The sequence below is a fragment of the Gekko japonicus genome, unplaced genomic scaffold (genome assembly GCF_001447785.1).
Source record: "Gekko japonicus isolate JY-2015 unplaced genomic scaffold, Gekko_japonicus_V1.1 scaffold3341, whole genome shotgun sequence".
Classification (NCBI taxonomy): domain Eukaryota; kingdom Metazoa; phylum Chordata; class Lepidosauria; order Squamata; family Gekkonidae; genus Gekko; species Gekko japonicus.
In genome coordinates this window covers 99,488-120,799 of record NW_015170996.1, presented here as the reverse complement: position 1 = coordinate 120,799, position 21,312 = coordinate 99,488, and the positions used below count along the sequence as shown (strand labels likewise).

The window sequence follows — 21,312 nt, the reverse complement described above, 5'->3', positions numbered from 1 at the left end:
AAGCTGTGATGTTTTTGAAATTGAGTCAGATAAAGCTTGTGGAGTGACTTGGCCAGTTACATACTCTCAGCCTAATCTCATCTCAGGGTTGTTGTAAGGTTAAAATAAGGTAGGAAGAACAATATATGCTTCTCTAAATTCTTTGGAGGAATGGAGGGATAAATCATAGATGGATGGTTTCTCTTCTGTACAGTATGAACTGGTTGTGCCTCTTGGATCACGGTTGATTCACTAATTATTACAATATATTTATTTACTATATACTTCACCTTTCTTGCTGAGACAGTATAAAACAATGCAATCAAATAGTGTGAAATATCCAATAAGCAATGCAACAGGACTAGGATCACAAAAAATCAGAATCAATGCAAAAAATTAGCACCACCAACACAGCCAGTGGTTCACCTTCATTCTGCTGCAGTCGTATTCCCCTTCCTATGACAGGAAGGATCAAAGAGAATGTCACCTGTGCCCCATTCCCTTCAGCTTCCTCCGGAGAGCTTCATAGTTAGCCTTAATGCTTTCGATGGTGTTCACGGCCATGTTGTTGGTTTCCACATGGGCCATCACAAATAGGTAATGCTCTGTAGGTTTGATGTGTTTTGGGATCCTGTCTGTAATATATTTAATTTTCGCCCCTGGCAAACAATGCACCTCTCAGGCCAGGGGATTGGGCCTGGACACATGACGTTCCATACCCCACAACAGGGATTCACCTACGACCAGCACCTTCCTCTTCCTTCCCCCACCATTTCTTCATATCTCCCTGTCCACCTCCCTCTGACCGCCTTGTATTTGTGATACTTCCACTGGAAGTGTTTCCATTTCTGCCTCCATTACAAGTGCCTGGAATCGATCCCTTAGTTCTAATGGCACTGAGTGCCATCTCACACGGCATCTTTGGGGTTGGGCTGTAGCACTCTGAGGAGTCTCGTTCGGACAGTCAGCCACACTGTTGCCCCTTTGACTGGTCTCTCCTTCCCTATGCAGGACATCAAGGTTTCTGTTAATGACCTCCTCTTCTTCCTTGATCTCATGGAGAGTAGTAATCCTTTCCTCCAGGCTCTGAACCGTCTCCTCTAATAGTCTTATCAACTTACACTTCTGACAAGTGTAGTCCGTCTTGTTCTCAGGGAGGAAGAACAATTTGGTGCAGTCCTCGCAGGTGACCGGAAATGGTCTGTGAGCATTCATCGTCACTTCCCAAGTGGATTATTTTATCTAGAAATACCGTAGTGTGCTGATGTGCCCTGAAACTTAGAGAACTGACCAAATGGCTACCTGAGCCAAAAGGAGTAAAGTACAACAATGTAAAATTGTCTTGACTACTTATGGGATCCCCAGGTTCCATCTCCAGGCTAGAGCCACAGGGCAAGAGGCCTTCAGCTCATGCCTCTGGCGAGGAGAGCCTTGCAATTCAAAGGCTCACAGCCCCCCCCCCCCCCCGCAACAGAGCTACAGCAGAGGACGGGACCAGTAATCAACCCCAGGCAAACAGGCCCCCTCTCTCAGCAACAGACCAAACAACAACAAAAAACAAGCACAGAAAAGCAATCAGAAACCCTTCTCCAACAGGCGCCAAGCACACACTGCCCCCTCACACACTGTTCTCTCACACAACAACCTTAGTTAATGCTCCCCAACAGTTTAGGAAAAGCAAAACTAACACTCACCTCACCAGAAGTTCTCTCCCAGCTCCTTCTCCCAGTCCATCTGACACGTCAGGCATGATCTGTCATGAACAATGCAAAAATGGAATTTGAAAAGTGGCAAACAATGCCATAAGACCAAGAGAATACATACAATAAACAGTGGAATAGACTGCAAACCTGCTCCCTATATAACACTGACGTCTCAAACCGTTCTATTATACCAGACCTTTTATTATTATAAAAATATCCTCCTGTACAACAGAGCAACTAACTTGCAGATGGCTTTTTGTGCCTTCAATACAATTCACATTGCTTCTGTCCTAAAAAGAAAGAAAGATACCAGTTTCTGAGTGGTAGTTATATGCCTTGTTGAGAAGGTGTCTTATGGATGTGTGGGCTCCATTGGCACCAGAGTAATGTTGTTATTGAAATCTTGGTTTCCCTAAGATTTCTTCAGAAGCTTCTCCCAAGTAAGAAGGGGGGGGAGGATCTGGTGGCAGTTCTACTGGTTTTAGCAGGGATTACAAATTGGAGATGAAAGGTGTATTTTACTTTTCTCCATGGGGCATTTTATCTCAGGCAATATTAACTTGCTGATCTGTGTGAGGCCAGAACTAGGCATTACAGCAGATACGCTATCTTCACCTTGGGCATTTCCCTGCAAGGAATGGCCAGTGAAGTGATTCTGGGGAACAGAAACTAGTAAAATGGCTATCGTATATCATGCATTTTGCACTGAGGGAAAGAGAAAGAGGAGACATGCTCCTTTCTGTGGATCAGGTTTAATATGCAGAGCAGGTTTCAGCATGTGCTGCGAAAATGTCGACCCCTCCCCCCACGTTTGTGTGGGAAAGCATGAAAAAAACGAAATTTACAATTTTCATTTAATAATTTAATGCACCTCAGAGCAAGTCCCAGTTTCATCTGACAGTAGTTTAAAATCTTGTCCCACTTGCATCCGAAAAGACCTTGTATCTGTGACTTAGACATCCAGGGAGATTACCATGAAGATCAATCCCCAGAGTATGATTATTGTGTTTGATTTATGAGGAGCAAGTCACTGTGCTAGTGAGGAAGTTAGAAGGAATGACCTAGAGAGACTTGCTCCTTCCTATATTGCTTGTTGGGGTTTTAAATGCACGATTCACTGGCTGCAGTGCCAGATTTTGCAAGGAAGGTCATGAACCCTACAGATGCCTGTTTGTACAGAACATGTTTTGTAACAAATTCAATATTTTTGCCTTAATTTGTATGGAACAGCCAGATTTCCAACACTGAATGAAGCCTAGACTCATCTTTAGGGTCTGTTTATTTTTTTAATAGAAAGTCTGAGAGATTTTTAATAGAGTTCAAAATACAACATTCTTTTAAAAATATACCACCTTTCCACCCCAAGGGGCATTCATGACAGTTTGACAGCATACGTCGCTCAATCTCTCACCCCCTCTTTCCCATTTTCCCAGCCATCAAAAGGGAAAAATTAAACATGAAAACTATCAATGTAGTAGTAAACAAAAGGGACTGTTTGTTATCTAAACCTGCAAATAGTCTGTCCTCCATATATTCAGCATTCGCCAGAACTACAAAGACCTGAAATATCCATTTATCCAAGGAGATATGGAATTAATGGGCATACCCCAAACAACTATCTTTCATTTTCTCCTTCTCCGCCTTGCTGGCAGCTCCATCTTCCTCTCCATTCCATTCCTGAGGGTCCACCGATCTTTAGTAACTGCTTTTAGAGGGGGAACAGGGAATTGTAGGGTGATCAGATTCTTTTCCAAGCTACAGTCTATTTGCAGAGATTTTCATCAGATCCTTTGGCTCATTTCAGACATCCCATGATACCATGGTTTATTTTAACTAGGGTTAGATCATTAAATCAGGATTCAGCTCACAGATACTCAAAAGGCTGGTTTAATTTCCTTTTCTCTACAGCCTGGGAGAGTGTTGTCAGAGCCAAGATGGCTGTATTCAGACACATGAAACTGCAGTTAAAACTAACTATGGTTAATGAACCAACTTGATGGATTCTAACAGTTAGGATTCTAAACAACCAATTTGATGGATTCTAACTAACTATAGTTAGTGGATCATACTAACCATGGTTTCTCTGGATGTCTGACCTGAAACATTGTCTCCAAGATTTTATTCTTAAAAAAATTAGGCCGAATAGAAGGAAAACAAAGGTGGCATGGTATATAGCCTGATCTCATCAGATCTCATCAGATCTCAGAACCTAAGCAAGGTTGGTTCTTGGAAGAAAGACTCTGCAGAACAAGGCAGTAGCAAACCACCTCTGTTTCTCACTTGCCTTGAAAGCCCATTAATGGGCTTCATACGTTTTGTTGCAACTTGATAGCACTTTACACACACGGACACCATTGGGGTGATGGCTCAACCTAAACTCTGTCCCTAGTGATTCCAGTGTCAATAATCATTTGGGCTTTGACTCCTGCAACGGTGTCTCAGATTGTGATGTGTTTACTGGAATTATACAAATGGTTGGATTGCTCTTCCTGGAATCTGCCGTCTTCTTGGAAATTAAAGTATATTACTAGGAGGAGGAGGAGGAAAGACAATTCTGTCCCTAAGGGAGAGAAACTGATTGTTGCCTTGTAACATCAAGACCTTCAGGCATCAAGAACATTTGAATTTGGTTAGTTTTGAAGAGGGTAAGAGGAGTGATTCCATCTCTCCGCAGAGTTCCGCAGAGCCTGCAAGACAGTTCCGCAGAGCCTGCAAGACGGAGCTCTTCCGCCAGGCTTTTGAATAGGAGCCGCCACCACCAGTGTACCACCAACGCCCCATAATCTCTGTATATGGACATCAGGACGCGGGCATGTACCACCAATTGTCCCATAATTTCTGCATCATGGGTGAGAACGGGACGTTTAGGGGATGGTCATCTTGCTTTTAGTAAATGTAACTTTGGAATTGGTTTAGAGGAGCACCAAAATTGTTTATTTATTGTGATGTATTTTTAATATTTTGTACTGTTTTATTGTTTTATTTGGCAATATGCCTTGTTAGCCGCCCTGAGCCTTCGGGGAGGGCGGGATAGAAATGTAAATAATAAATAAACAAACAAATAAATAAACAAATAAGTAAATCTCCCTTTGTGTCCTCCTACTCCCTCCCATGTTCTTTGTTTCATATGCTGAAATCTACTGCTTATGGAATTTATGGAACTTGTGGAACTTTGCTCCCATTACATTCATAGGACAAATTGGAATGGGCGCAGTATGTTTAGTTCTTCTGAAAGTCCTTTGGGAGAGGGTGGTCAATAATAATAATGAAGAGGAAGAAGAAGAAGAAGAAGAAGAAGAAGAAGAAGTTGCATTATTTAGATTTCCAAGGGTTTGCAGCAAGCAGTAACATTGAAAACTTCCAAGCTCAACAAAGTATCCACTGCCATTTAAACAAAAATCAGTCAAAAGGTTATGCTGGTTATATGAGAACAGAAGCAAAATGAATATGACCCATGGAAAGTTATGCATGTCTATTCCACTAAAAATGAACGAGGCTAGCAGTTTTTTTATTAACTAAATGTTTCTGTTCTTTCTGGGAAACTTGCTTTCAAATTAAAACTGAAGTGTTTTGAAATAATAATCGATAATCAGTTTTCATAACATTACAATAAACAAGCAGTAGGATGATGATCAGGAGCTGCGGTGGCTCAAGTGGTTAAGACGCTGAACTGCAGGCTGTGGAAGGTCAGTAGTTCAGCAGTTCAAGACCCGGGTGCCGCAAGACGGGGTGAGCTCCCGTCTCTAGTTCCAGCTCCTGCCAACCTAGCAGTTCGAAAGCAAGAAATTGCAAGTAGATAAATAGGTACCACTTCGGTGGGAAGGTAACAGCGTTCCCTGCGCCTTGGTGTTTAGTCATGCCGGCCACATGACCACGGAAACGTCTTCGGACAGCGCTGGCTCTTCGGCTTTGAAACGGAGATGAGCACCGCAACCCTAGAGTCGGATCCGACTGGCTTTTGAGCAAGGGAACCTTTACCTTTACTAGGATGATGATCAAAGTCAACATTCAGTCCAAAATCCTAGTGGTATAAAATTGGTACTTTCTAAAAATTGAAACAAATTGGGTTTGGCAAGCTTCTGTAGAAAGCAAGTTCCATAACAGTAGCATCACAAACCTGGTATCACATCAAATATCTGTGCAGCCATATGGCTTCACCAGATTACCTCAGCGGGTCATAGGTTGCCAGGTCTGGGTTGGAAAATACCTGGAGACTTTGGGGGTGGATCCTGGAGAGGGCGGGGTTTGGCGAGGGGCCTGAGCATGGTACAATGCCAGAGAGTCCACTTTCCAAAGCAGCCATTTTCTCCAGGGGACCTAATCTCTGTCAGCTGGAGATCAGTTGTAAAAGTGGGAGATCCCCAGGCCACACCTGGAGGCTGGCAACCCTAGTGGGTTAAGAGGTTTAACTAGCAGTAGCGTTCTTGACATACACCAGGCCTAATCCATTTGGGTCTTTCATAAGTCACAGCAAACACCTTATGCGGAGACACTTGTCACATACAGGCATTCTGTAGCACTGGTGCAATGTAATCTGTGAAGCTAAAATCCATCATGTTTGGTGTAGTGGTTAAGTGCGCGGACTCTAATCTGGGAGAACCAGGTTTGATTCCCCACTCCTCCACTTGCACTTGGCTGGATGACCTGGGGCAAGCTATAGCTCTGACACAGCTTTTCTTGAAAAGAGCGTTTCTTGTCAGAGCTCTCTCAGCCCCACCTACCTCACAGGGTGTCTGTTGTGGGGAAGGGAAAGGAGTTTGTAAGCCACTCTGAGACTCCTTTGGGTAGTGAAGGGTGGGGTATAAATCCAATCTGTTCTTCTACTTCTTCTATTGATATTTTTCAGGCAGTCTTCACAGGCACCCTCACACAATGCACTAAGGGACCTAGACATTCCTCACCAGGCCTGTAGCTAGAAAAATCTTTGGAGAGCAAAGAGGGGGCAGGAACTGTCAGCGAGGGGGGGGGAGGAGGGGAGGGAGCCAGCAGGACAGGAGGGTGTGGAAGCAGGAAGACCCAAGTAAATGTGTGGACAGGCAAGGAGAGCGTGCCAGACCGGAGTGCCCCTGGGCCTAAGGATTCTAATAGAAAACCTGCATGCCTTCTACTTTCAAGGAATGCCAAGTTTCAGACCTTTGTGGAAACTTCTAGCTCTCCAATTTATATGGCACTTTGAACTTGAAAGAGTCTTTTCAGTCTTCATCAACTCAACAAAAAGCCCGGGGAAGGCGGGGGGGGGGCTGCCAAAGAAAAGCAAGTGCACAAGCACGGAGCCCCCCATTACAAAGGAGGGTGAGTGGGACAGGACAGACTAGGAGGAGGGGGTGAAAAGAAGAGAATGGAAGAATGGCGACACACTCCAGGCTTCCTTCCCCCCACCCCCTCCCGGCGCCCAAGTATTGTACCGGCTGTGGTGAGGGCAGTGGGGGAGGAGGGCGACATGCTGCTCACCCCAGGCTTCCTCCCCCCCCCCCCCGGCCAAGTACTGTGCCAGCCATTGTGAGGGTGGCAGGGAGGAGGGCAGCCCGCTACTTGCCCAAGGCTTATTCTCCATACAATCACATCCCTGCAAGGTTGGTGGGGGAGGAGGGCAGTGTCAGCGCCCTGGCTACGGGCCTGTTCCTCACTTTCTCTGTATTTTACCCCCTTAGATTAGTCATTGCAGTAACTGATATAGGCCACTGGCATAAAAGGTGCTAGAGGAACAGTGTCTGTTGTTTAGCCTACGTATGAACCTGAGGAAAACTTCTCATAACTGGGAAGCAGGATGCTACTACTCTTTTATTTTGGGAAGCTTTTGAATCATTTATTTTGTTACCTGCACCATGAACCAAACATGGATTCTAGAACCCATCTGCCTGTGATAATGGTACAATGCCATATCCGGCATGGCACATTCGCAGTACATCTTATCCAAAATTCTTACATGCTGGCATAGCATACTATTGGGTTAAAAAGTACATACATTACTTTGTGAATGCCAGGAAGAAGTAAAATACTACATTTTGAGGTGCTGTTATTACAAGAGCACAGCAGTGCCATCCTATGCAGAGTTGCTCCAGTTTAAGCCCCCTGGCTTCAGTGGGTTAGAGTGGAGTAATTCTACATAGGATTGCGCTGTAGCTCATCCAGAGTGCTGTCTGGATTTAACAGAGGTACGCCTCTCCCAGTCCATTAAAGTTAACTTAACCTCTACTTAGGTGGGCCCTGCCAACCTATTGAAACACATTCTAGAGGGCAACAGTGATTCTTCGTGCACGGAGCAAGCAGAAAAGTGTTCTACCATCTATGGTCCCCTTGGAATACACAGACCCTGTCTGCCCACACCTGTACATCACCACCCATTATGATCGACATTTTGCTACAGAAGTATAACACTCTTGGCAGAAATAATGGCCCAAAGATATGGGGATAGATTTCAGCTGTTGCTTCAGGTTGACATCTTCCATCGGCAACCGGAAGATACCTTTGACAAAGGCAGACATTTTGCAAACCAAATTTTTCTTGCACACAGGCAAAGATGACTCAGTTGCCAGAGGCTGAGAAAGAAAAGATAGCCGAACAGGTGGCTGACTTCAAGAAAGTGAAGAGTAAGCTCGACGCAGAGATTGAGATCTGGGATGATACCAGCAATGACATCATTGTTCTGGCTAAACGGATGTGTGTGATTATGATGGAGATGACAGATTTCACGAGGTAATTATGCAGTGTGTTTTTTTAAAAATATATATGATGTATTTGTAAGAGCTAGAAGCAATTGTCACATTCAAAATGGATAACACAAAGAGTTGTAATGACAGGTGACAAGTGACTGTCAAAACTAATAGAACTGAAAACTGAAGTATTCCCTGTGAAATACTGAAACGCCAGGAGGAATATTAAAACCTTTGTACTTCGCTTGCCCAGGGCAGAGGCAGTGCTTTGTTTGTCTTTGTCCTTTTTGTTTTCTAATTCTTTTGCTTGGGGTTATTTTCTCTGGTTGCTCTTTTTAAAAAAAATATGATTAGGCTACAATCTCAAAGGCATTCTTTTGGGATTAAGCCCCATTGAACATGGGATTTATTTAGAGAAGACCTGTTTAGGATTGCTCCCTTAGAATTACTCTGTGAAATCCACCTTGCATCCCAGAGAGAAAGGGGAATTATAAATAACATGAATAAGTAAATGGGTCTACTCAGAACCTTACTGAATCTGTTCGATGGGACTTACTCCATCTTACTTCATAAGATTGTTAAATACAGAAGTGACCCAGTGAGATCAAAATCTTGAAGATAAGAGTTAGCTAATATGAAAATGAAGAACAAATGTCTACAGTATTTGTGCTTTTAAGACTAGGCTGATCTACACTACCAACAGGTTTTCTACCAGTGTATACTTCAAGGCCTTCTCTCCAAGAAATGCTGACCATTATAATTTGGAGAGGTTGATGAGAATTGTCTGAGATCTCTGTCATCATGGAACGACAGTTCCCAGGGTTCTCTGGGGAAAGGAAATTACTGTGGAAGTAGTTTAAATCAATGGCAGTGGCAGGCATACATTCATTGTATAATCTTACTCTTCGCCTTGTATTTCCATATAGCGTACTGTCATAATGTTAACATGTTGGGGTTGGTCTACCTATCACAGTATTTTTTTTGCAAACTATAACCTTGCTGTCATTTCACTGACATTCAGCCAGCCTGCAGATTAAAAAAGATTTCATAAAGATGAGAATAAAATTAAAACTACAGCAGCAACAACAGAATCCTACCACCCACCTTACAGTGCAGTCCTAAACATTTATGCCCTTGTAAGTCTGTTGACTGCAGTGGAAGAGTATGACTTGGTTGAGAATTGCACTGATAGGGATGGTCTGCCCCATGTTTCAAGAAGATGTTCCCAGAAAAACATATTTTAGCTTACCAGCTCTATGTTAAGTAGTGATTATTGGCTGTATCTTGGATTTGACTTGCCAAGAAACGGATATTAAGGTTGAAAACCCAGTGAAGTATGTGGCACTGCAGGCGAATGTGCCGGCGGTGATGTTCTAGGTGGCGTTTTATAGAATGAAGTTGGCTGAGAGATTGTCTCCCTTTTTTTTATTTTGTTCACAGTGCATTGTGGTTTACTAGCCCATGCTGAACGGCATTGATGCAAGACAGAATAAGGACATGAAATGGAGTGTATATTGCACCAATATACACTCCATTGACCAATTTAAGGAACAAGCCTAAGTATCAAATTGCACAGGCAATCTCCCACATTTTTGACATTTGACTGTTTCTATGGGATTAAAGTCACACTTGAAGGTAAAAATTTCGCCTACCTGTTCTATTGGGTCTGTTCCCCCGGCCGTTGCAGCTGGAGAATCTGCAAATCAAGCACACACACACCCCAATCTTCTACTTAAATACAAAATCCTGAATCTTGTACAGCCTCTTAGTTTAAAATTGTAAATTCACAATCCAGACTTCCGCCGCTGAGCTGCGCAATGCAAATAAAGGCCCGATCACTTTACACTGCATAAGCCATATGGATTCTTCCCAGTAAAATAAACAGAAGCATATTTTTTAAAAATGTACACGCATGATGACGGGGAAGGCAGATGGTAGAATAGTGCTGGGGGTTGCAGTCCTGAAACGTTGTGTTCTGAAAGCAGTGGGTATGAAATGAATATAAAGAGTTTTACACCGCATTATATCGGAGATTGGGAAGAACTTCCTAGTCGAGGTGCCATCTGGATCTCACAGGGTTGAGAAAACACATGATTTTTAACACACATTTTGCATACTCAGGGTTTTTTTTTTAAGCTATCAACTATAACAAGGAGTGAATTGTTGAGATTCTTGCATTGTGAGTAATGTAGCTTCTTCATCGTGGCTTCTGTGCAGGCACACGTGGGGGACTGTATGATTGCAGGCCTGCCGTGGAGAAGAGCCTCCAAGCTGTTAAAGACATTTCTAGGCTCTAGGAGTGCTCCCCCTCCCCTCTGTCTGCAGAGATCCCTTTCCTGCCCAAAAGGTCATGTGATAGAGGCAGGGCAAGCACTCCTCTCTCAGTTGTATTCTTGCCACCATGAGGAGAGGACGTGCTTTCAATACAGCTGCTTCGTAGGGGCTCAAAGATGAGTTCCAGTGCGGTTTTCCATGAAGAACAATTCTTACCTACAAAATCAGTAGGATGGCCCTTTTCAAAAAGTATGAGTGCCAGTGCTATTTAACACCTATATGTGCCTCCTCACCCAGTTAGTCCGGAGTTATGGGCTGAGTTGCCATCGGTATGCTGATGACACTCAGCTTTATCTGTTAATGGATAGTCATCCATCCTCTGTTCCTGGAAATCTGGTTGAGGCTTTGGACGCTGTGGCCGGATGGTTGCGGCAAAGTTGATTGAAGTTAAATCCATCGAAGATGGAGGTCCTGTACCTGGGTCACAGGGGTTCGGAGGTGGGCACCAGACTTCCCACACTGGAAGGGGCACCTCTGGTTCTGGCTCAGTTGGTGAAGAGCCTGGTAGTAACACTGGATACCTCCTTATCTAAAGAGGCCCAGGTTGCTGCAGTCGCCAGGTCTGCATTTTTCCATCTTAGGCAGATCAGGCTACTGAAGTCTTATCTCTCCCCCTGGGAATTAGCTATGGTGACCCATGCAACAGTCACTTCCAGGCTTGATTACTGCAACTCGCTCTACACAGGCTTACCCTTAAAACTGATCTGGAAATTATAGCTGGTACAAAATGTGGTGGTGCGCCTGCTGACGTCAATGCCTGTGTGGGCTCACGTTCGGCATGTGCTTTGTCAGCTGCACTGGTTGCCAGTTGAGTACCGGATCCACTTCAAGGTGTTGGTTGTTGTTGTTGTTCAATCGCACAGTCGAGTCCACCTTCAAAGCCTTATACAGCCTGGGACCAACATACCTAAGGGACCGCCTCTTCCCATATACGCCTCGGAGAGCATTACACTCTGATAGTCAACATCTCCTGGTGATCCCTGGCCCAAAGGACATCCACCTAGCCTCGACCAGGGCCAGGGCTTGTTCTGCCCTGGCCCGCACCTGTTGGAACATGCTCCCAACTGAGATCAGGGCCCTGTGGGATCTTATTCAATTCCACAGGGCCTGCAAGACGGAGCTGTTCCGCCAGGCCTTTGGTTGAGGCTGCGGGTGTCCACATATGCCCCCCCCCAAGGCTGCGGTCTCCCACCCACTGATATCTGGCCATACCTAGCTATCTCAATGGGCCGCATTCTCCCTATGGCAAGCATGATTATTGATTTTATATGTTTTAACATGTTTTAAATTTTATTGTATTTATCGAAGTGTTGTAACCTGCCCTGAGCCCGTTTATGGGATGGGCAGGATATAAATGCAATAAATAAATGAGAATTGTAAAGCAAAAATAGCTCAGAATGACATCATAGATTATGTCTTCTATGTCTGGGAGAGCTCCACAACATGGCTACTGGTCCAGCATGCTGTCAACTTATCCCTAAAGTCCAAGAGGTCAGAGTGGCAAGACTGAAAGCTGAGAAAGCCCTCAATGCCTCAGACCACCGCAGGGAAAAGTGGCCCTAATTTGATAAGGGAACGAGGGCCCATTCAGTGACTTTGGCACCAACACCCTCGACATCGGAGGTGCAAGCCCAACCAGCTGTTGTCAGATTGGCTTTGGAACTGCCTCTGAAGAAAGCTAAGAAAAAGGTCAAATGCTCCCACCACAATCCAGCTTGATTGCTCCCATGTTGACACAGTTCATTTGTGCCTTGAGACCGATGGTCTCAGTCCCTATGGTGCAGAGCCTCACCATCCTCCAAAAGTTGACAGTCTTTCCTGTGTCAGCACTGACAAGCTAACTTTCCTCAGAGTCAAACATCGACACTGATAATTTTTAAGTCGAGGTCCCCTTGACACAAGAACTTGCCACCAAGAGTCGAGATTGGCCCATCTTTGCAGCCAAAGACACCTGTGGCATTGAGATGAGCTATTCAGTTTCCAGAGTCATTGGAATATAAAGCCTTCAAAGTGCTGCCATTGGCACCATCAATGCTTCAGGAAAGAGGGTAACTTGATCAGCAACTGCCAATCCAGTGGCCATCTCAGCAGAATTCATGGGGTACATTCCTATTGATGATGATGCCTCAGGGGGGCTCCAGGCACCTTCACATACTCCTGGCAATTTCCAAAGTCCACCACATCCAAAGGAGACCATCAGACTCGATGCCAGGCTGGGAAAGGGTCCTAAGGGTGTAGGGTGTTTTAAGGGTGTAGGAGATACTGGTGGGTTGGGAATGGCTAATTGAGGTTTACCTGCTGAATCAGGGCTGGATGGTGTTGTGGTTCTGCACCAGCTGTTGGCTGTGAATCCTGTCAAGCCTGCATCTCATTATCTTGCTGGTCAACTTATGTTAATTTAAGGCTAGCTACATGGGACTCCTCTTCTCCCGAGGAGTCCTCTGTATTGCTGAGCCCTGGCTGACCCATGACAACAGCAGTCATGGACCACTACCAAATGTTACTATAGGAAAAGATGACACAGTTTGTAGAAATGTTACCTAATGATAAGAAACCATAGCAAAGGTACTCATTGCAGAAGGCCAAAAGCTGAATGCTGCCAAACATGGAGCCAATTGTCATAGTAGGTCAATGGTCTCTGGCATTATCATAAGGAGACACTCCTGGCTCCGCTCTTCAGCCCTCTCACAGGATATGAGGGTGAAAATAGGAGACTTCCCATGTGAGGATCAAGACTTCCTAACTGACCAGACCGATATGGTCTTGGACCAAATTAGACAGAACAAGTTGACAGCCAAGTCTATGGGCATAACTCAGAGCCCAATGACACCGTTTAAGTAAAGACATGGTCAGAGGTATCACCAACCAAGGTCGTATTGTACCCAAGATTATAGATACCAGGCTCCTCCATTCCTCCAGCAGAGATATAGGCCTCCTTACACCCAGCAACCCCAGCCCAAGAGGCAGAGTAGACAACAGGGAAGGAGCCCCTCCCAGTTCCCTAGGGACCAACACTCTAGAAGTGCCCTGTTAGCCTGACTGAGTTCAGTACAGTTCTTTTCAGAAAGGTTATCAAAGTTCTTTTGCAGTTGGTGCCAAGTTACTAACAACTGGTGGGTTTTGTCCATAATAAAAAGAGGTTACTGTTTGGAGTTCAATTTACTGCCTCCTTTTCAGTGCTCACCAGTCCCCTCATGCAGCCCATCCCTGTTTTTGTTACTTTTCCAGCCCTACCTGAGGTCCATTGGGACTAAAATTAGCAGCTTCCTGAAAAGTCCAGGTGCTCTTTTTATCAGAAGCTCAAGCTTCCCTGGGCTTCTTTAGATCCCCAAACCTCTCTTCTCTGAAATCATTTGGGCTCAAAGAAGTCTAATATGCTGAATTGCGGCCATTAGCTGTCAGGAATATGTAGGCATGACTCTGCCTAAGAGCTGTAAGCTAGAGCCAGGCCTAAGAACAAAGGCTGTATCAAACCTAAATGAACCAGAATATCCAAAGATCTCTGCCAATGCTTGCAAGTTGCAGTATGATAGCTCAGAAAGTCCAGCCATGCAGGCCAGGACTGAAACTCCAGGAAACTGAATGTTGGGATGCAGTTCTCTCTCCAGTTCCAAAACAAATGAGGGAAGAAGGGAAGACAAGAAGGGTGAGCCAGAGGTCCCTTCCGCATTTGCCTGCCACTCCGGATTCTCTCAGTGTTTGAGTTGAGGCAGTATAAATCGAGGGCAAAAGAGCATCCAAATAATCCAGGGCAATGGCAGGCTGAAACCGGGCTGACCACTGAAGGGAGGTGATGTAATGCAGAATGGGGGGGGGGGAAACCCGGAATAAAAAGAAGGTTGAACTTAGTGCAGAATGGGACCTTCTGCATGCCAAACAGATGCTCGGCCACTGAGCCACAGCCCCTCCTGCTAGGATACTTTCTGAACAAAAGGTCTGCACTAAGAATTCTAGTTTTATGCTAAAATGCTAGGAACAGTATTAATTATACCGAGGCATTAAGCTGACATTTTAATGCTCTGTTCACTTGCAGGAACATTAAAATAAAACCTGCAGTGGAGCTTTGCCCAGTCTTGTCTGTTGTTTACCTGGATTACACACTCTGTCACGCATACAGTACAGAGGTTCCTTCCTATATGGTAACAGTTGTGACAAGATGTACTGCCTGTGTTTGGCAGGTTGGAGAAAGCAGTCCTGGACTTGTCACTCTGCATCTCCTCCTTCACCTCCCTCCTACATAGCAGTGTTGACTGCACCACTGTTAAGAAGACGGGTCGACTTTCACAGCCCCTAGGGAAAAGATGATGATGCCGTCTCACCTCTGATCTCACCCCAACACCACTCCTTGCCCCTTATCACCACTGCCAGCTGCCTCTTCTCTGAGCCATCCACCACTGCCAGGGTTATACCTCCATTTCCATATTCCTGTTGCCCTTTTTAATTCAGTGTGGGTTGCAGTTAGAGTGCTACAGAGAGGCCTTGTTCATGCAGTTGAATTGCTCAATGTGTTTCAGCGAGTGCCTTCCTCATTCTGCATAGATGCAGTTCCCCCTAAGGTTGACTTTTATTGAAAGGCGTTGGTCAATTCAGTTGTCTTAATAAATTGACACTTACATTTATCTTTCTTTTTTGTGTTTGTGGCCATTTTGGGGCTCCACCACACCTTTTTAGCTTATATCGAAATGAGTAACATTAATTAATGATCCTGGCATACCCCAATCAAATCTATCTACCAGCAAATGTTTTCAAAAATGCATTTTTCCTCTTTTGGTTCTTAATGTGTTGTAAAATCAGGACTTATCCCAGCTAGTTTCATACTTACGATCCTCACCCAAAATAATTCCTATATAAGATCTCTTTTTGATGTGCATAATTGATGCAAATTATTCATACGCAATAAAGGAAACAAGCAAACAGCAAAAGGAATTATTTGATTTGCCTCATCACAAAGAGGATTATGAATTGAAATCTGCCATCTGTGCAAACATATTGGTTTGACCTCAGCAGCCAGATATCCTACAGATGAATAAAGCACATCAAGTGAACTTGTCAACTGTGTTTAACAGAAAAGGGAAGGCCTGGATGTCTCTCTCCGGCTTGCTTCTTTCTCTTGCATTTTCAGAATCAAAACAAATGAGACGCAGGACCTATGATTTCCTCCTTAGGTATTATCACCAACCAAAAATGCCATTCACAATTTAATCAGTATCTGTAATTAAAAAACATGGCCCCATCTTTGGACACTTAAATCCAGTGACTGAGGCCCTGGACAGACAAGACATTCCTTTTACAAACCTGAGAAAAGGCCAGGTTTGAAGAAAAACCTGAAATCTAAAAAATGCATGTTTTTTAAAAAAAAACACACACATTTTTTTTTTAAAAAAAACCCTCCAAAACAATAGCAGTGATATCTGGGGCTTTAAGAAACAAATGCCCTCAGTGGCCTTTGCTAGGTAACCACAATAGTATTGCCAGCCTTCAGGCCTTGCTTTCTGTCACCAAAAGCCAGCGGGAGGGAACAGGGCCTTTCCAGGGCTGATTTGGCCTTTGAGGGAGGACTTATTGGGGCCAGGCCTACCAGCAACATAAGGTTGCCAGCCTCCAGGTGGAAGCGCAGGATCCCCTAATTTTGTGGGCTCCTGCCTGCTGCCAGGAAGCTGTCCAGCTGGGGGAAGCCTGCCCCCAATGGCCATGACCTGACATGACATCACCAATGTGATGACATCACACAGAAGTGATGTCATCACACTGGGGACGTCACACAGGGATGCGAAGAGGAGGAGGAGATTGGATTTATACCCCGCCCTTCACGACCCAAAGGAGTCTCAGAGCACCTTACAATCTCCTTTCCACTTTGCCTGATTTTAGTTGGTCAATAAGAGAAACAACTTCATCAGAAGTTACAGGGGGCCATTCAGGAATATAATCCAAGACAAGGTTGGTAATATGGGAAGCTTCTGAAATAAATAACAAAAATGATGGTACCATAGAGTTTTGCTCCAAATACCAGAGCATCGCCATGTGACATCCCCAGTGTGATGACGTAACTTCCATGTGATGTCATCATGTCAAGGACATTGTGCACGGCGATGTCACCTTGCCCCATTTCTGGAAAGCTCCCTCCCATACCCCATTGGTGAGACAATAGGACCTGGAAACCCTACAGCAACCACCAGATGCCTTGCTACCACATGACTTACCCTTGTCTGTCTGGTTGCTACATGCACCTACAATAGCCACTCCATGAATGGAAGTGTAGTGGTTAGAACTTCAGAGTAGGATCTGGGAGACCCAGGTTCGAATACCCACTCTGCTGTGGAAAAGTCACTGGATGACTTTGGGTCAATCACCCACTCTCAGCCAAACCTACCTCACAGGGTTGTTGTGAGGATAAAATGGAGGAGAATGATGTCAGCTGCTTTAGGTCCCCATTGTGGAGAAAGGCGGAGTGAGTGTAAGTGAAGTAAATACATAATAATTATAGCTGAAAATGGGGGGGGGGCAGATAAAAGGTAGGTAGGTTGGGGCATTTGAAGGAAGCAAGGAAAGGTGAGAATATGGCAGCTGCCAGGAGGAAGCAAAGAGGAAATAGGGTGGGAAGAGAGATACAGGGGAAAACGAGGTGCCCCTTGTATCCTTGTGTGTTCCCTGCCATGCAACTGGGCCCAGCCTGGGCAGCACCACACAAATACATCTAGCACAGTATGCACTGCTAAACTGGACCTGTCTCGGCCCCCACACAGTTTGGACAGAGTTCTCCTGGGAAGAGGCTGCCAGGGGAAGGGAAGGAGGGAAGGCTGAAGACAGGGAGGCAAATAAAGGAAGGTTGGCTGGGGAGTGGGAAGGAGATAAGGGAGTAGGAAAAAGGAAGAGGCAATGGGCACCTTTAGGAAAGGGAAAGTGGAAATAGTGGGGAAGGAGGAAATGAGATGACTCCAATAAGTCCTTGCGTGTCCCCTGCTTGTTTGTCCTCAAAGTGTTTTGCTTTTCTTGGAGAGGGTCAGTTTTGATTGGCAAAGCTGCTTTAGGAGAAAAAAGAGTTAAACATTTTCTTCCCCTGTACAACCTCCATCTGAATTGGGCACCCATATGGCTCATATTAGTATTTTTTATTAAGTCAGGATGGTCTAGTCATGGCTCTCCCAGCATCTTGTCTGTTTTGAACCTCAGTACTTAGAGAATGGACAAGTTTAAATGTGCTTACTTTAAAATCTATTTACATATGCACATATCTTTCCCGTTCTGAATAAATCTCCCTGTGGGTAACAGTAAGGGCCCGCAGTCTGACAAAGGGAGAAATGTTGTTTCAGAATAGTCTTCATACCCCTACCATATAATTATATATTCAAGATCACGTTATCTTGATAATAACAGTGTACTATCCTAGCATGTTGAAGAGTGTTATTGGTTTCATAATGCTGTTCTTTTATGGAATTATCAGGGTAATTTAATATGATCTGTTACAAGTGGGAGGTCCATGAGAATCTCATCTATCCCTCACCATTGGGACTCCAGGCCCCACCACCCACCAGAGGTGATAGCAACAGTACCTGGAAGCCACTCCAGTTGAGCAGCTCAAGTTTTCAATTTTTTTGGGGGGGGGATTTAAATCCCCAGTGTATTTTAAAAAAAAACATTTTGGATTTTTCTGCAAACCTGGGGAGTACCCCAAATGTGCAGAAAAAGTACATTTAGCATTGGTGTGGACCAAATCCATGGATTTAGGTAAGAATATAAGAGAAGATATGTTGGATCAAGCCAATGACTTATCCAGTCCAACACTCTGTGTCACACAATGGCCAAAACCCAGGTACCATCAGGAGGTTCACCAGTGGGACCAAAACCCAGAAGCACTCCCACTGTTACCCCCCGAGCACTAACAATACAGCGCATCACTGCCCCAGACATAGTGTTCCATCTATACCTTGTGGCTAATAGCCACTGATGGACCTTTACTCCATATGTTTGTCCAATCCTTTCTTGAAGCTGTCTATGTTGTAGCCGCCATCATTTCCTGTGACAGTGAATTCTATGTGTTAATTACTCTTTGGGTGAAGAAGTACTTCCTTTTATCTATTCTAAGCCTACTACTAATTAATTTCATTGAGTACCCATGTGTTCTTGTATTTTGAGAAAGGGAGAAAAGTACTTCTTTCTCTGCCGTCTCTATCCCATGCGTAATTTTGTAAACTTCTATCATGTCACCCCTCAATCACAATTTCTCTGAGATAAAGAGCCCTAACTTCTTTAACGTATCTTCACAGGGAGATGTTTCATCCCCTTAATAATTTTAGTTGTCCTTTTCTGCACCTTTTCTAATGCTATAATATTTTTTTTTGAAGTACAGTGAACAGCACTGTACACAGTATTCCAAATGAGGCTGCACCATAGATTTACACAGGGACTTTATGATACTGGCTGATTTGTTTTCAATCCCCTTCCTAATAATCCCCAGCATAGCATTTGCTTTTTTTATTGCAGTCACACACTGAGTCGACAGCTTCAGTGAGTTATCTACCACAACTTCAAGATCTCTCTCCTAGTCAGTTACCACCAATTCAGACCCTATCAACTTATATTTATAGAGAGGATTTTTGGCTTCACTGTACATTACTTTCCACTTGCCCACATTGAACCTCATTTGCCCATTTGCCCAGCCTGAACAACTTAGTGCTATCCACAAACGTAGCCACTTCACTGCTTACTCCCAACTCCAAATCATTAATGAATAAGTTAAAAAGCACCAGACCTAGTACTGAGCCCTGCGGTATCACACTGCTTGCTACCTTTTACTGTGAAAACTGCCCATTTAAACTCACTCTCTGTTTCCCGCTAATTAACTAGTTTTTTTTAATCCACAAGAGGACTTGTTCTCTTATCCCATGACTGCTGTGTTTACTTAGGAGCCTCTGATGAGGAACTTTCTGGAAGTCTAGGTAAACAATATCTACTGGGTCACCCTTGTCCACATGTTTGTTCACCCCGTCACAGAACTTCAAAAGGTTAATGAGACAAGAACCCATGCTGATTCTTGCTCAATAGCTTTTGTATCAGCAGGTATCACAAATGCGGGCCATGTGTTGCTATTGGATATGTAGCTAACTAACAGTCTTTACAAAAGTGACTGTGACTGATTATGTTACAGACTGGACAAAGTTCAGTAGTGTAGAGAAAACACACTTTTGAGGCCATATTCATTAATGGAGATATCCTCCAGACACCCACACAATTAAAGACAGTGTTCAGACAGTGTTTTCTCGGACATAATGTTGACTGTGAAGCTTGTAATAGGCCTCTGGAAAGCATCCTGGAGCCAGAGTGAAAAGTGTGTCTATGTAGACTTGCAAAGTCTAGAGCAGAACCTGCTATTAGTTGCAGAACCTGCTATTAGTTGTACAAATATAGTTTATGGTTTAATATAGTGGGCAGCCTTTATTAAAAAGCCCCATATCTTCCATTTGATAGGACTGAGCCCCCTCCCACAAAAGGAATGGAAACAGATTGTCTATGAGATCCAAATACATGAGACACTGAGGATTCTGATAACTGAGGGGGTAATTGTCCAAACAGGGCAAAATGGTACCCTAGGACTGTTGCAGACCAGGATAATGATGCTGGGGTGGCTTAAAAAAACCTTCCTCTCATGTCACACTCCAGATCTTCGACGTGGTCTCTGTGCTTCACACCCATGGGATCTAGTGCGCACGCGCCGGATCGATTGGTGCTGTAGCAAGCTCTTTTAACGGATTTTCGCGCCCAGACCTCGGGCATGCACAGGAATCCCACCGCGCATGCCCAGAGGGGTGGGCGCAGACATCCCGTGAGTTCCTTTCTTATCGCCACGTTGGAAAGACCTTTTTCTTCATCGGTCTGATCGGTTCGCATGTTTTGGCTTTTTGCCTCACGGCTCTTTGGATTTTCCCTCAGTTTCTTCTTTTTCTTCGTTGTTCTTTCAAAAAAACTTCTTCTTCTTTTTTTAAAAAAAACCTTTTATTTTTTGCTGAGGGGGAGGTTGCCGCTTTACCTCAGTCAGGCCTTCAGGTAACACCCCCCCTGCTTTCTTCTTTATTTTGGTTTTTATGGAGAAGAAGTGGGGCTTTTTTAATAGGTGCAAGGGTTGCGGTAGTAAACTTGCTCCTCCTGACCATCATACCCTTTGCATACTTTGTCTCGGAGAGTCTCATCGACCCGAATCTTGTCGCCACTGTGCTCGCTTTTCAAACCAGACCCAGAAAAACCGAGCTGCACACCTTAAAGTGGCCCTGCTAGAATCGGCTCTACATCCTCCCTCAGCGATGGACGCCAAGAAACCATCGACATCAACAGCTTCGACATCGAGGCCTGCCTCCGATATCGGCCAACCAACACCGAAGCCTCTGGCATTGAAGGCGCAATCCTCCGCTTCCATCCCAGTGAAACAGAAATCCAGGCCAAGTAAGGGGCAAAAGTCCACAAAGAAGGGCTCTTCCAAACCCCTTAAGGCGGCAAAGAAGGGGAAAGTAGCGGTGGCTGCACTGGGTGATGCCCCTAAAGTGCCTCCCGCTCCAACGACTGTATCAATACTGGAGGCCCAAGTCCCTCCACCGATACCGACCATCCATGTCTTGGACTCCCCTGTCCACCAAATGGAGCGTCCTTACTCC

General features: G+C 44.6%; 1 protein-coding gene across 1 annotated transcript in view; it reads left to right on the top strand.

The window, feature by feature from the left end:
* LOC107116974 (catenin alpha-3-like) overlaps positions 1–21,312 on the top strand; it is a 128,791-nt gene that overhangs the window by 27,037 nt on the left and 80,442 nt on the right. The window contains exon 3 of the mRNA XM_015419006.1: positions 8,197–8,378. Coding sequence (XP_015274492.1) covers positions 8,197–8,378 — 182 coding nt within the window. The remainder of the gene's footprint in view (positions 1–8,196; positions 8,379–21,312) is intronic.